Raw genomic sequence first — 13,728 nt, 5'->3', positions numbered from 1 at the left:
GGAGAGTAAGAGGTGCTACAATTTTAAATAGGGTGGTCAGCCAGGTCCCTCTGAGAAGGTGACATTCAAGCAAAGACCTGAAGGAGATGAGGAGCAAGCCACAAGGATATGCGAGGGAACGGCATTCCAGGAAGAGGTACCAGCAAGTGCAAAGGCCCCAAGGCAGGACAAGGGAACAGCAAAGAGGCCAGTGTGCTGGCCTCAGTGATGGGAAAAGTAAACACAGTGACTGGAAAAGGAAGAAGAGGAGGTTGAAGAAATGTCCCTTAAGACACTGCAGACCTCACCTTTTATGCAGAGAATGGAGAGCCACTGGAGGGTTTTGAGCAGAGCTATGATATGATTGACTTAGGTTTCTGTGAAGTCCCTGCATTGATTCTAGCGGCGGGGGCGGCGGAGGACGGAGCAGGAAGACCAGTTAGGAGGCAAGTCCAAGTGAGAGACGATGGTGGCGAGGATCAGCAATGAGAAAGGAGAGTGGCATGTCCACCCTTAGAGGTCCAAACTTTGGCCCCTGACCTTGTGCACTCACTTCATGTGTGACCTTGCAAGGCTCTTAACCCTTATGGGCCCATTTCTTCATCTGTGAAATGAAGGTCCCCAACACTCACCTCACTGGATTTGTGTGTAACTCAGTCAGCAAGGACCTTGGCACACGAAAGTTCTTGGAAGGAGACTTCATGCCTGAGAAACCTGTTCTTTTTGTGTGTGTGTAATGTACTTGGAGTTGTACCAGGCACTGAGTGAGCCATGTTTTAGCCATCAGCATCTCAGAGAGTTATTGAGGAAAATGTCCAAAGGATGAGGGAGAGGAGGGGTGAGGGTCGAGGGTACCAGTGACAGCAGGAATCACGGCCGCGTGTGCACAAAGCAGAGACTGACACACTAGCCCTAGAGATGGAAAGAGAGGCCTGCCTCTCACATGGATGCCCCTCTCTTGGACCTGAAACAAGTAGAAATCAAACCTCTGACTTCCGGAGATATTAGGAAAATTAGAAGGGAGTATTTGAGTCAGGAACAAGTGGTGACATCAAAAGACAAGGATGTTGTTGTTATAGCTCTATTGTTCTTATGATGAAACAATCACGTCCCTACCGTCCCACCCCCACCCCCACTCTGGGCCATCCCAGCCCCTGCCCTGGTCTTTTTGCAGGCCCCGCCCAGGGGCCTGTCCACCAGGGCTGTGCCAGGTGAGTGCTCAGGTATGTGGAGGCGGGACAGCCTGGGAGGGAGCAGGAAGGAGGGGCGCTTCGTTGAGAAGGGAGACCAGAGCCGGCCTCCCTTCTGACAGAGCTTGACAGGGCAGGCGAGGAGGGACTGGAAGGTGGGGACTCCTGGGTCCGGGGGAAGAGGAGAAGGACGCAGATTCCTGCATACTGCACAGGAAAGGCTGGGGGACCTAAACTCTCCGGTCTTGAAAGGTAAGACTGAAGATTGCACCCCAATAGCTAAAGGAAGAATATAGGGTCACAAGGGACTGAGAGATTGGACGAACAGTTCTCTGAGGAGACGTGGGGTTGAAGCCCTCTGGTTCTTAGGGATGAGCAGCTTGGAGCCTAGACTTGGCCCCTGAGAAGATAAGGCTGGGAGACTGGACACTGTGTGGAGGAGGAAGGTGGGGTACACATAGATTACAGAACTGAATGCATGGATTTCTGGAAGGATTTGGGGGCTGGCGTACTAGATGTGAAAGAGGTGGGGCTGGGGGCCTGGAATCCTGGGTTTGAGGGAGGCGGGGCTGAGGGCCCAAACCCCTGGATCTGAGAGAGGAGGGGCTAGGGCCTGGATTCCTGCGTCTGAGGGAGGAGGAGCTGGGCCAGGAATCATAGGTCCAGCAGGTCAAGTCAGGCCCTCATCTCCTTGCTGGCTCCCAGGGCACCTCCAGGTGGCAGGAGCTCCCCACTCTTGGCACCATGAGCACCAGCACCGGGTAAGCGCCCCTGGGCACCAGGCCCCCTAGCCCCACCACCCCTCCCCCACACTCTCACCTGTACCTGCAGGTGGCATTAACGGCCACCCAAGTCTACACACTCAGAAGGAAGCCTGAGCTGCCTCTCTCCCTGTCCAGCCTGTAGTTAGAGCTGCACTCCAGAGCAGACAGACCTGGGTTCAAATCCAGATGCTAACGCTCAGCTATGGTATGACTCTGGCCAAAGGATGTCACCTCTTTGAGCCTCAGTCCCTCCTCTGTGAAACAGGGACAATTCTGAGGACTCGATGGGATAAATCATGCATAGGACTTAGCAGAGAATCTTACTAACAGCAGGTGCTCAACTAATAGGGACTGCTATTTCGATTGTTATCTTATTAAATATTGACCCTTTGCTAAACCGTCAGGGATGTTGATTACGAAGGCTGAAGTCTCCTGGGGTAAGCAGGGAGAAAGACAAAGACAGACACATGGGAACAGCCACACAGGAGAGGTGAGGTAGTAAGGTCTCCAGCCCAGAGGTAATCAAATTGTGGGGAGACCTGACTGGCAAGAACAGGATGAGGAGGAAAGGTTCAACTGAAAGGGTTTCTCATCCCTGACCACACTTGAACTCCAAGCTTCTGCCATTTCTGTGGAAATGGAGACTCAAGGATTCTTGGAGGTGACCTTGAAGAGGAAGTTAAAGGCAGGAGACAAAGAGGATTTGGCTGGGAAGAGCTGGCCTATTGGGGATGGGAAAAGAGACGGTAATTCTCTGTCTACTCTAAAGACTAATGTTATCATAAAAATTCCCATTTATTGAGCAAGCCCTTAGCATCGTCATCATAATAATAACAATTATTGAGGCTGCAAAACACTTCCATTGCATTATCTCATTAAATTTTCCCAACAGCCCTGCCAGATGGAAGCTATAGGATAACTAACCCCTGTCTTACAGAGAGGGAAACTGAGGCAGGAGAGATGAAGTCCTATCCTAGGTCTTATGGCAAGGCAGCAGCTGACAGGGGATTTGAACCCAGGTCCATGTGACCGTAGAGACCATACTCCCCGCTACCATCCAGCACCACTGCTTCACCAGTCTTAGCGACATCCAGCTATGCCCTGCCCTCCCCTGCTCAGAACCCGGCATGGCTCCCTCGTTCCTTCAAAATGAAGCCGCTGCTCTGCTTGGCATTTGACACCCATGATCTGCTCCCAATTCCCATGGCCCCTCTTACCCCTCTTTTCCTTCACCAGCCCAGAAGCTGCCCCCAAACCAAGTGCCAAGTCCATCTATGGTGAGTTTGGAGCCAAGGAAACCTCAGGTGGAAACAGGATCTGAGGGAAGAAGGGCTGGAAGCCTGGACTTCTGGGTCTGAGGGAGGTGGCTGGGGACCTGGACTCCTAGTCTGAGGGAGGAGGGGATTGGGGCCAGGTCTCTTGGTCTGAGGGAGAAGGCCAGGATGGGGTCTTCTGGTCCATACCCCCCTCCGTGGTTCCCCTCCTCCCCCACAGAGCAGAGGAAGCGTTACTCCACTGTCGTAATGGCTGACATCTCCCAGTATCCAGTCAATGTGAGTCTGGGGTCTGCAATGGCACAGGGGGTCTTGTGGGAAGAAAGGAGACAGGGGTATTGGAAGCTTCTGGACCTCTAAGCAGGAAGAACTTGGGAAACTGTGCTCCTCTGCAAAGTGGACTTCCTCTACCTCGCCTCAGAGGTAGGTGTCGTGGAGGAACTCAATTCCACTTGAATCTGCCAGCTTGTCTTTTGAGCCAGCTTGAGCTGGACAGTCTGGGGACAAATCAGACACAATCCTGGATGAGTAGGGATCACATGAGGTCCAGAGGTAGGGCAAAGGGTACCAGCTGCTCTCATGGAGGTAGAGGTGCTTAAAGGGACTAGATATAATCCAGACCATTCCTTGTCTTCAAGGAGCCTCCAGTCTTGGTGGGAAGACAGACCCAGGTGATAAGTCACTCTGATGAGAGAAACTTAGGGCACTAGGTGGAGGCGCCCATACGTGGAGCAGGTGATCAGGAAGGGCTTCCTGAGGAGGTGTGGTTAGTCACAGGCCGAAAGGCTCATTCCACGGGATTCTAAACCCACCTGGCATCATCCGGGGACTCACTGCTTTCTCCTTGGCCGGTGCCAGCACCTGGTTACGTTCTGCCTGGGCGAGGAAGATGGCGTGCACACGGTGGAGGAAGCCTTGCGGAAGCTGGCGGTCATGGACAGCCAGGGCCGTGTCTGGACCCAGGAGATGCTGCTGCGCGTGTCTCCCGACCACGTCACACTGCTCGACCTCGTCTCCAAGGTGCCAGGGGGCACGTGGGTGGATGCAGCTGCTGGACTGAATGGTGGGGGGATGGAGAGCTTGGCCCTAGGGACGTCGGGGGTCTTAGCGTGAATCTTGGCTCCTGCTCGTCCTTCCTTTGGAACATGGCGAGGGACCACTGCCCCGTTTTTGAGCCCTGTTAGCCCTCTCTATTAAACAGAGGTTTGCCCTGCTCGGTGCCTGCACCTGCTGTCACTGCTGTCCGCATGTAGTAGTGTCATTGGTTCTGGGCTTCAGTTTACCCTCCCGCCCCGCAGGAGGAGCTGGAGTCGTACCCGCTGAGCGCCATCGTGCGCTGCGACGCGGTGACGCCGCCGGGCCGGAGTCGTTCGCTGCTGCTGCTCGTGTGCCAGGAGCCCGAGCGCACACAGCCCGACGTGCATTTCTTCCAGGGCCTGCGTCTTGGGGTGAGCGAGCCGGGCTCGGGAGTCAGCGGAGGTTAAGGCTGGGACTCCTCGAACCCAGCGGCGGGGCCTCTAAGGTTGAGGCGTAGTCCGAGACAAAAGCGGGGTCAGAGCCAGCGGAGGGGGCATCACCTGCAAAGACTTTCTGGAAAGGAGAGGACTTTGAGGGTTTTGAGGACAAATTGGACACAGGGTCGAGGTTGAACGTGAGAGCGGAGAGGAGACGGAGACTAAGGGCTCCAGAAGAACATATGAGAGGACCTGAGGGGCAGCCAGAACAGAAAGGCATGAGTGTGGTCTAGGAACCAGAAGCCACCCGGACCGGGCCTCCGTGGGTAGGAGTGTGGCCTAGGTCGGAGACAGACGTAGGGCGAAGGTGTCAGCCTAGGGCGTGGACCTGCGTGGGTCTACAGACGTGAGCGTTGACTGACCATGGTCTGGGGCGGAGCCAAGAAATTCATCCCTAGCCCGCGGCCAGGTCCGACAGTGGGTGGAGTGGGGGCATGGCCTGACGGCTTGATTGACAGGCGGAGCTTATCCGTGAGGACATCCAAGGGGCTCTGTACGACTACCGCTCCGGCCGTGGGGATCGCAGGGCCGCGGCGCTCAGGTAAGGGGATTGGGTTGGAAGCGAAGGAGAAGAGAGGGTGGGCGGGGTCTCTCTGGGCCTCAGTCTCCCCATCCTAGAAATTGGCTTATACCACTAGCCCAGAGCAAGACGAATTTTGAACGAAGTCAAACAAAACCTGCTTCAAGTCTTGCGTGTACCTCCCATACAAGTGTGCCCCCTCCCCAGGACCCTAATTTTCCTGGTTCTGGTACTTGTTTTCTCCTCTCTCGGCCTCTGTTTCCCTCCAGAGAGGCGCTCCTCCCATATTTTGGATTTCTCCTTACCATTCTGAACCTAGATTCAACCCCTTTGGGCCAGTGTCTCCGTTTTAAGTTCGGAATTTTACCCTCCCTGGACCCCTCAACCCACCCGAGTTTCCTCTTCTCCCTACTCAGGGCCACGCAAGAGGAGCTGCAGCGTCGTCCCTCGTCCCCGGCCGAGACCCCGCCCCTGCAGCGCCGCCCCTCAGTCCGCGCAGCGATCAGCACCGTGGAACCGACGATGGGCTGCGGACGACCCCAGGAGGAACCCATTCCCGAGGCAGAAGCAGCGCGGAGGCCCTGCCCGGAGGAGATCCCCGGCAGCGCTGACCAGGCCTCCCCGGACCTGGGCCCCCGCGGCCCAGAGCTAGCCAGTCTGCAGGCGGAGCGGGACGTGGTAAGAGACGGGGCCAGACATCTAGGGGCAGGGCTAGGCTGTGGGCGGGACCGGCTGTGGGGTGTGAGTCCTCCATAAGGGAGTGGGGTTTGGTCTGGCGCCCGGTCAGATGTCTTGGGTGTGACCGGCGGTGACTGAATGGGACAGGACCAGGCATCAGAGGGTGTATGTAACCTAGGAACTCTGGGCTAGAGGACTTCGACAGAGATGATAAGGTTCCGGGACTCAGGGGTCTCATGCGTGCCTCGGCTCTGTCCCCCAGGACATCCTGAACCACTTGTTTGACGACGTGGAGAGCTTTGTATCCAAGCTGCAGAAGTCTGCGGAGGCGGCCCGAGTGCTTGAGCACCGGGAGCGCGGTCGCAGGACCCGGCGCCGGGCGGCTGGGGGTGAGGGGCACCCCCGAGTGGGATCCCGAATACCCCACCCCAGTTACTCCCAAATAACCTTCCTCTCCCTAGGGTCTCCCTTCGCACCCCCTGCCAGTTGGACTCCCAATCGCGATCTCACTGAGTCTCTGCCTCTCTCTCTGACACTGTCTCCATATCCCCATCACCTTGCTTGCCCCCTTACCCACAGAGGGCCTCCTGACACTGCGGGCCAAGCCGCCCAACGAGGCCGAGTACACCGACGTGCTTCAGAAAATCAAGTACGCTTTCAGCCTGCTGGTGAGGACACGTCGGGCCCGGGGCATCAAGGGCAGAGGATGGCGAACTTGACTGGTCCACACACTGACGCCAGCCCCTCTCCTGCTCCGCAGGCCCGTTTGCGCGGCAATATCGCCAACCCCTCTTCCCCAGAGCTGCTGCACTTCCTGTTCGGACCTCTGCACGTGGTGAGATTACCTCCCAATCCTCAGGTTCCCCCTGCAGCAGAAGGAATCTGAGTTCCACTTCTAGAGGGTCTGATGGCACGCCCACTCCTGCCCCCTGGCAGATTGTGGACATGTCGGGCGGCCCCCAGCTCGCGAGTGGCGTGCGGCAGCCACATCTGACGTCCGAGGCCGTGGCACTACTGCGGGATAATGTCACCCCAAGTGAAAATGCACTCTGGACCTCTCTGGGGGATTCGTGGACCCGGCCAGGGTGAGGGGCGTGGCGATTGAGGGACGGGGCTGGAGAAAGCAGGGGCGTGGTGATTGGTAGAAGGCGGGACTGGAAGGATTAGAGGCGGGGCTTAGGCCGGAGGGTGCGGCCAATGAAAATGGGTGGGACCTAGGACAAATTCCAGCTTCCGACTGGAGAAATCGCCAGAAATTAGCGTGAAGGGGAGGTTTAAGACTGAATCACGACCAAAAGAAACAAAGGGCGGGTTTTAGGGAAAGTTTGGCCTGTATGTTTGGAAAGAGGGCAGAGTCTGTGCTCTCGGAGACAGCCTCGAGGGGGTAGGGGCAGAGCCAGGGAAGAATGCGTGTAGCTAGAAAACGGGTTTGGAATCAAAGGTGAGATTCAATTAGAGGCTGGGGGGGAGCATTAGATTGGAATCAGTGTATTTAGAAATATAACCGATGTCATGGGTGTAGTTTAGGCAGGGGCAGGGTTTGCCGAAAAGGGGTAAAGCTTAGGGAAAGGGGAAAAGTGAAGTTAATGACAGGGTTAAGTCGGGGGCTGAACCAGGATTCCTGAGCCCTCCGCCCCGTCCTTGGTCGCAGGGTGGAGCTGCCCCTGGAGGAGGGACCCCCATACAGCCCCGAGTTCTACAGCGGCTGGGAACCCCCAGCCACTGACCCGCAGGGCCGCCCCTGGGAGGACCCAGTAGAGAAACAGCTACAGCACGAGCGGCGGCGCCGGCAGGTGAGGCTAAGGCTTCAAGGGGACAGCAAATTCCTCTAGGCTAACACAGAGGGGACCAAGGAGTCCAGACTCAGGTTAGCCCCACCTGACCTGGTATCTTCTATGTCCTACAGCAAAGCGCCCCCCAGGTCGCTGTCAATGGGTGAGTGTGGGCCCCCGGGTGGGGGTATGTGGGGTACGTCCTGGGGGTTCCAGACTCTAACTCTGCCCCCCTTTTTTCTTTTTCCTTCTGTCTTCCGGGTTCTACGCAGGTGGGTGAGGTGGTGAGGAGGCGGGGCGGGGCTGGGAGGGGGGAGAAGGGAGTGAGGGGGCGGAGCTCAGACTTCTGGGTCCACGGGAGGAGGGGGCTGGAGGTCCAGATCCCAGGGTCTGAGGGAGGAGTGGGCCGGGTGTGAGTAATATCTGAGAGGTTGTTTCCCTGGGTCCTCAAAGGGCTGGAAAAAGGCTGTTTGCTAAGAGTCCGGGAAGTTCTCTCCCCAGGTCCCCCCCAGGACAGAGCCCTCGGAGTTGTAGGGAAGAGGTTAGGGAATGGAATGTTTAGGTATTGAAGAAGAGCTCAAGTCTGATGCTTGGAACATGGGAGAGCCAGAAAAGCGGGCTTGGGGCTTTCGGGGCCGCCAGGCAGGTTTCCTGGCCGCCAGACAGGTTTCTGGGCAGGTTAGGGAGTGGTAGAGATGCTGGGCCCCTGAAAGAGGCTGGCAAGCTGGACCCTCACTTTCCCAAGGCTCTAAAGCAATTGTCTCAACCTCTGCTGGGTGTCAGACAGGGAACCTCTAAGGGTTAAGAGGATGAGGAAGTTAAAGCTTGGGACTTAGACTCCTAGGTCTCTGGGGAAGGAAAGATCTGGGGGTCCAAGTTTATGGTTCATGGTTCCAACAAGCAATGGAGGCAGACTCTTGGGTTCTGGGGAAATAAGGGGAGAAAGCAGCCAGAACACTAGGGTCTCTGGGCAAGTAAGGGCCGGATAGGAGAGAAGCCACCTGGGATGAGAAGAAACCAAGGAGCAAGGTTGGAGGGGCAGAAAAGGGGTCTGAGCGAGGGCCAGAGCAGAGGGTCTCAGCAGGAACAGTGTGCTGGGAGCTGCCAGCCCCACAGAGGGGGTGCTGCGGCCCTGAAGACCCCCCCTCTCCCTTGCACAGGTAGGCCTGATCTGAGCTGAGGTCCCTCTTGCTGGGGGGTCAGAGCCCAAATCCCACTCCCCTCCCCCCAGATGCCTGGTCTCACGGAAACCCCTCCCTTCCCCATCCCACCCTCCATGCTTCTGAATCTTGGGCTTGACAACCCCAGCTTTTGAGTGCCTTGGAGAGAAAATGAGAAAAATAATAACCCCTTCCTGGGAGAATGAGAAGTCTGTGAAGTTAAGAGCTCAAGGAAGTGGCAGAGCTCAGGTTCATGTCCAGTTGCCTGAACAGGACAGCAGAATTGCTCAGGACATGGGTTCTGGGGCCAGACTGCCTGGGTTCCAGGTCAGCTATGCCTCTTTCTTGCTCTGAGACCCTTACATCACCAGGTCACTTTATATCACTATTCCTCCACTTCCTCATCTGTAAAATGGAGCTAATTATAGGGACTCTGGGAGGAAGAAGAAAAGGGGGGTCCAAATTCATGGTTTTACCAGTGGTTGTCTCAAGAATCAAATCAGCTAATATATGTAATAGGCTGAACAGTGCCTGGCACGTGCTGTATAAGTACTGACTATTGTTTTTATTATTACTATGGGTTATTGTTAATCATGAGCCGAGTATATAGTAGATGCTCAATAAATAGCAGCTGTCTCCGGCTGTGTGATCTGGGGCAATGATTTTATCTCTCTAAACTTGAATGTTCTCATCTATAAAATGAAGGTGATGCCAGCACCCACATCACAGGCTTACAGCACAGTGCCAGGCATATAAGCAGCAAAATATATTCAAGCTGCTGTTCCAGTTTCATATCTCTATTATCAGTACTAACTCGGCCCCCTGCCTTGGCCCCTGCTTGGCTCTAACCCCAGCTCACACCAACACCCTACAGCCAAAAGGAGTGGGGCTGGCTGCCACCTGTCCCCAACCCTGCCCTTTCTCCTCAGTCACCAAGACCTGGAGAAAGAAGCTGAGCCCCACACGGAGCCGGAGCTAGCAGGGAAATGGGTCCTATGTAATTATGATTTCCAGGCCCGAAATAGCAGTGAACTATCAGTCAAGCAACGGGACGTGTTGGAGGTTAGACGGGTGGAGGGCTGATGGACTGGAGTGGATCCAGCCCTAGCTGCGGACACAGGCTCTGAACCATCCCCTTGTACTTCCCTTAGGTCCTGGATGACAAGCGCAAGTGGTGGAAGGTTCGGGACTCTCAAGGGCAGGAGGGATACGTACCTTATAATATCCTGACAACCCACCCGGGGCTCCCGGGGGACCGCAGCCAAAGCCCTGCCCGCATTCTGGTGAGCCAGGGTGGACTCTGGGTCTCGAGGGACAATATGCTGGGGGCCAGATCTTGATCCTGGGAACCAGGGGTGCGGGAATCAGGTGTCAAAGTCAAAGGTACTGGCAGAGGAGATGGTTGGGGATTCAGAAACTTAACCTCTATAAGAGGGGCTGGGACTCTGAGTCCTCTCTCTGATCCAGGTGCTCTCCTCTCTGTCCCCTCTAGAATAGCACTCCCCCACCCCCGCCGGCCACGGCCCTAGCTGTGGCTCCTACCCGGGCTCAGCCCCACTGGGACAGCTGCGACAGCCTCAACAGCTTGGACCCCAGAGAGAAGGGTGAGTGTGGGGGCACTCTTTCAGGGAAGCGGTTCTTGCCCTCGCCTTCCAGGCAGGGAAACCGAGGCTCGAAAAGTGCAGATGGACCCGGGCCCGTCACGAGGACCCTTCCTTATCTCCCGCCCACAGAAAGATTCTGCCAGATGCTCAGTGTCAACGAAGAGCTGCAGGCGCGCCTGGCCCAGGGTCGTTCGGGCCCCAGCCGCACAGCCCCAGGGCCCCGCATCCCGGAGCCGCAGCTCAGCCCGCGTTCAGATGCCTCAGAGGTCCGCGCCTGGCTGCAAGCCAAGGGTTTTAGCGCCAGGTGAGTGGTACGTGCCGACTCCGATCATGAGATATGAGCGCTAGAGGCGGAGCGTTCTGATTGGCCCAGAGGAAGGCGTAGCAGACCACAAGGAACCAAGATTGGCCTAGACTGAGGGTGTGTCTGGTTGCAACAATGAATGACTGGCTGAGATTGACATGTCTTCCCAGACTCCGATTTGGAGAGTCTTCAGAAAAGTCCCTATGGCGCACTGTAATTGGTGTGTGGGGATTCAGGATCCTTCAGCAGCTCCCTGTCCCTGCTTGAGCTAGAATGCTGCTGATGGGACAAACCACTAGGTGGGCATGAAGTGATGGGGAGGGGCTTGGTGGGGACGATTGGCCGGCAGACCTGACCAGACCTGACCGCGCCTCCGCCGCCCTCGCACAGGACAGTGGACGCGCTGGGCGTGCTGACCGGAGCGCAGATTTTCTCGCTGCAGAAAGAGGAGTTCCGGACGGTGAGCCCCCAGGAGGGGGCGCGTGTGTACAGCCAGGTCACGGTGCAGCGTGCACTGCTGGAGGTGAGCTGGGAAGCTCAGCCCTGGGCCCAGGCCAAGGAGGGAGCCCAGGCTCGGATGCCAGTGTCCTAAATTCCACCCCGTCCTCCAGGATAAAGGGAAAGTGTCAGAGCTGGAGGTGGTGATGGAGAAGCAAAAGAAGAAGGTGGAAGGTGAGATGGAAACAGAGGTCATTTGACCCTTGCCAGCCCTCCGCTACAAGTTTCCACGTAGTGGGTCTCCCCGTGCCCCATGGGAGAAAGGACTCTGCAGCCCCCACCAGTGGAAGTAGACCCCTCGAAGGATCGCTGACCTGTTCCGGCCCTGGTTTTCCCCCGTCCTTCCTAGAGTTTACTGAGCAAGCACTGCGCTCGTCAACTGGCCAAGAGCGGGAGCGGGGGAAGTGAAGAGAAAATTTAGGGACTCCACTTTGCTGCGCACCCCAGGAGAGGGCGCACTCGGGAGCCCTGTGCATTGTGATATGCGGCCCAGTCTATAAACAGCCTCCTCTTAGCAGGCAGTGTCAACTGTTGTCCCTTCTCTACTCAGCTACCAGGGGTCTCAGGGACCTGCTTGCCCCAGCTACAGCTTCATAGGAGAAAAGGAATGTAGGAGCCATCTCCACTTTTTTTAGTTTCCTTCTCTAAACCCTGCTCTCCTTCCCTGGGGTCCCAATCCAGACTTCTGCCTGACCTCCAGCCTTAAGTTCACCCAGAACAATCTTCTGAACACTCAGTATCCCAACCCTTCCCTTGCTCAAAATCCTTTTCTGGTTCTTCATTGCCCCCCTAGCCCTGTAGTATGGCTCTCAAGGCCCTGAGTGGTTTGGTCCCTACCCACCTCTCCAACCTCATCCTTTACCTCCTCACTATTCCATGCATTCTGCTCCTGCCCTTCTCCAAACACTCCCCAAACCCCTTCAACCACCCAAGATTTTGGATTTGGTTTCTGCTGGCTGGACCAGCGACTTTCTGCCTGAACTCCTATTCAGCATTCCACGCCCAGCTCAAATACCCACTTAAGGGAAACCCGCTCTCTTCCTCCAGGTTAGTCTCCCAGAATCCACCACTTTGTCCCCTACCTCTTGCCAAGGGTCCAGCCACAGAGAAGTAGTTGTGTCCTGAACATACCACAGGCTTTCTGGCTAGTCTTCCTGTGAGACGACAGTCTACCAGGAAGCTTCCTACCTCCTCAAGCTCCTTTTTCCTCTGGCTAGCCAGCAGCTCCTTCCCATTATCTGGGTGGCTGGCAAGTCTAGTTCAGAACTGATTTTCTCTGGCTCTCAGCCTCGTTCAGACTGGACATTCCTCCAGCTTAGAAAAGAAGGTCCTTTCCTCTTCCTTCCTTGGCTCCTTCTGCTTCCCCACAATGCCCACTGCCAAGCTCCCCTGCCAGAAGGCCTGCTAGCCTCTCCCCTGGAGCTCAGCTTCTACCTGGACCAGTTGGCATCCTCCAAAATCAAACAAGTCAGAGGCACAGCCACGTACTGGGAGGAACCATGATTCTCAGTCCCTACTTCCTTCTGCAACCCGGACACATCAGCCCTCCAAGACTTCTTCCCACCTCGAACCACCCTGCTCACACAACCTCCTTTGGCTCCCTATGGCCCATCAGATAAAATCTAAGCCCTAGCTTAGCGGCAAGAGGCTTGTGGCCAGCTAGGTTCACCAGCTTCTCAGGCCCAGCATTCTGCTTGCCTCTTCCTGCCGCCAAGCGTGGTTCATGCTGTTCCATCCACCCAGAAGACCCTCAGCCCTTATGGGTATCTAATCACCATTCAACCTCTTGTCTGGTGCCCCAGCCCTCAGTTCTAAGAGGGGCAAGCGGATCCCCAAGCCTGCTTGCTCCACAGTTTTCCCTCAATAACCCCCCTTGCTGCCATCACCAAGGCTGCAAACTGGAATGACTGCAGGAGCCAGGCAGTTGGCCCACATGAGCACACTGGGTCCAAGCCCCATTCCTATCACAATCCAACCTATCAAGACACCCTGGCAGCTGCCCCTCCAAACCATCCCCCAGATCCATCACCTCTTGTTGGGACTGCAGCAGTAACCCCTTAGTTAGTCTTCCTGTTTCTGTCCCTCAGTGCTACCCCCCAGACTCTTCTCAACGCTGCAGCCAGAGGGACCTGTTAAAACCTAGGTTCTCCTTCATAGCCCATTACCTTTCCAACCCCACCCCCATTGCTTCTCTCCAGCCACATCAGCTACTTCCTCTGCCTCACCACGTCAGGCACACTTCTACCTCAAGGCCTTCGCACATGCCATTCTCATCAAGACTCATCCCTCAAATACCTACATGGCTCAATTCCTCAGACCCTCAAATGTCTGCCTGTGCCAGCCTACGAGGCGTGCTCTGACCACCCTATACAAAATGCACACATACACACACACCAGCTTCCTTCTCCCCTTCCCCTGCTTTTCCTCCACAGCACCACCACCTAAAATACTTTCATTTTATCATTGGATGA

General features: G+C 56.1%; 1 protein-coding gene across 2 annotated transcripts; it reads left to right on the top strand.

The window, feature by feature from the left end:
• The first annotated feature begins 1,258 nt into the window (after positions 1–1,258).
• On the top strand, positions 1,259–13,124 carry EPS8L1 (EPS8 signaling adaptor L1). 2 transcript variants are annotated; one of them, XM_039857113.1, is made up of 21 exons: positions 1,259–1,421; positions 1,875–1,930; positions 3,170–3,210; positions 3,428–3,486; positions 4,066–4,227; positions 4,506–4,655; positions 5,180–5,262; positions 5,658–5,919; positions 6,182–6,308; positions 6,499–6,587; positions 6,680–6,754; positions 6,856–7,004; positions 7,571–7,712; positions 7,826–7,854; positions 7,964–7,975; positions 9,781–9,913; positions 10,003–10,134; positions 10,344–10,455; positions 10,585–10,759; positions 11,150–11,282; positions 11,371–13,124. In XM_039857113.1, exons 2-21 carry the CDS (start codon positions 1,914–1,916, stop codon positions 11,455–11,457), a joined length of 2,169 nt encoding a protein of 722 aa, XP_039713047.1. In that variant the 5' UTR covers positions 1,259–1,421; positions 1,875–1,913; the 3' UTR covers positions 11,458–13,124. The 2 variants fall into 2 exon arrangements, with proteins under 2 accessions (XP_039713047.1, XP_039713048.1); XM_039857114.1 differs by lacking the exon at positions 7,964–7,975 and having other exon boundaries at positions 1,260–1,421.
• Positions 13,125–13,728: the final 604 nt, after the last annotated feature.

This window comes from Pteropus medius, unplaced genomic scaffold (assembly GCF_902729225.1).
Source record: "Pteropus medius unplaced genomic scaffold, Ma_sr-lr_union100, whole genome shotgun sequence".
NCBI classification, from domain to species: domain Eukaryota; kingdom Metazoa; phylum Chordata; class Mammalia; order Chiroptera; family Pteropodidae; genus Pteropus; species Pteropus medius.
The sequence above is the reverse complement of the archived record's forward strand: the minus strand, read 5'-3'. Positions and strand labels throughout refer to the sequence as shown.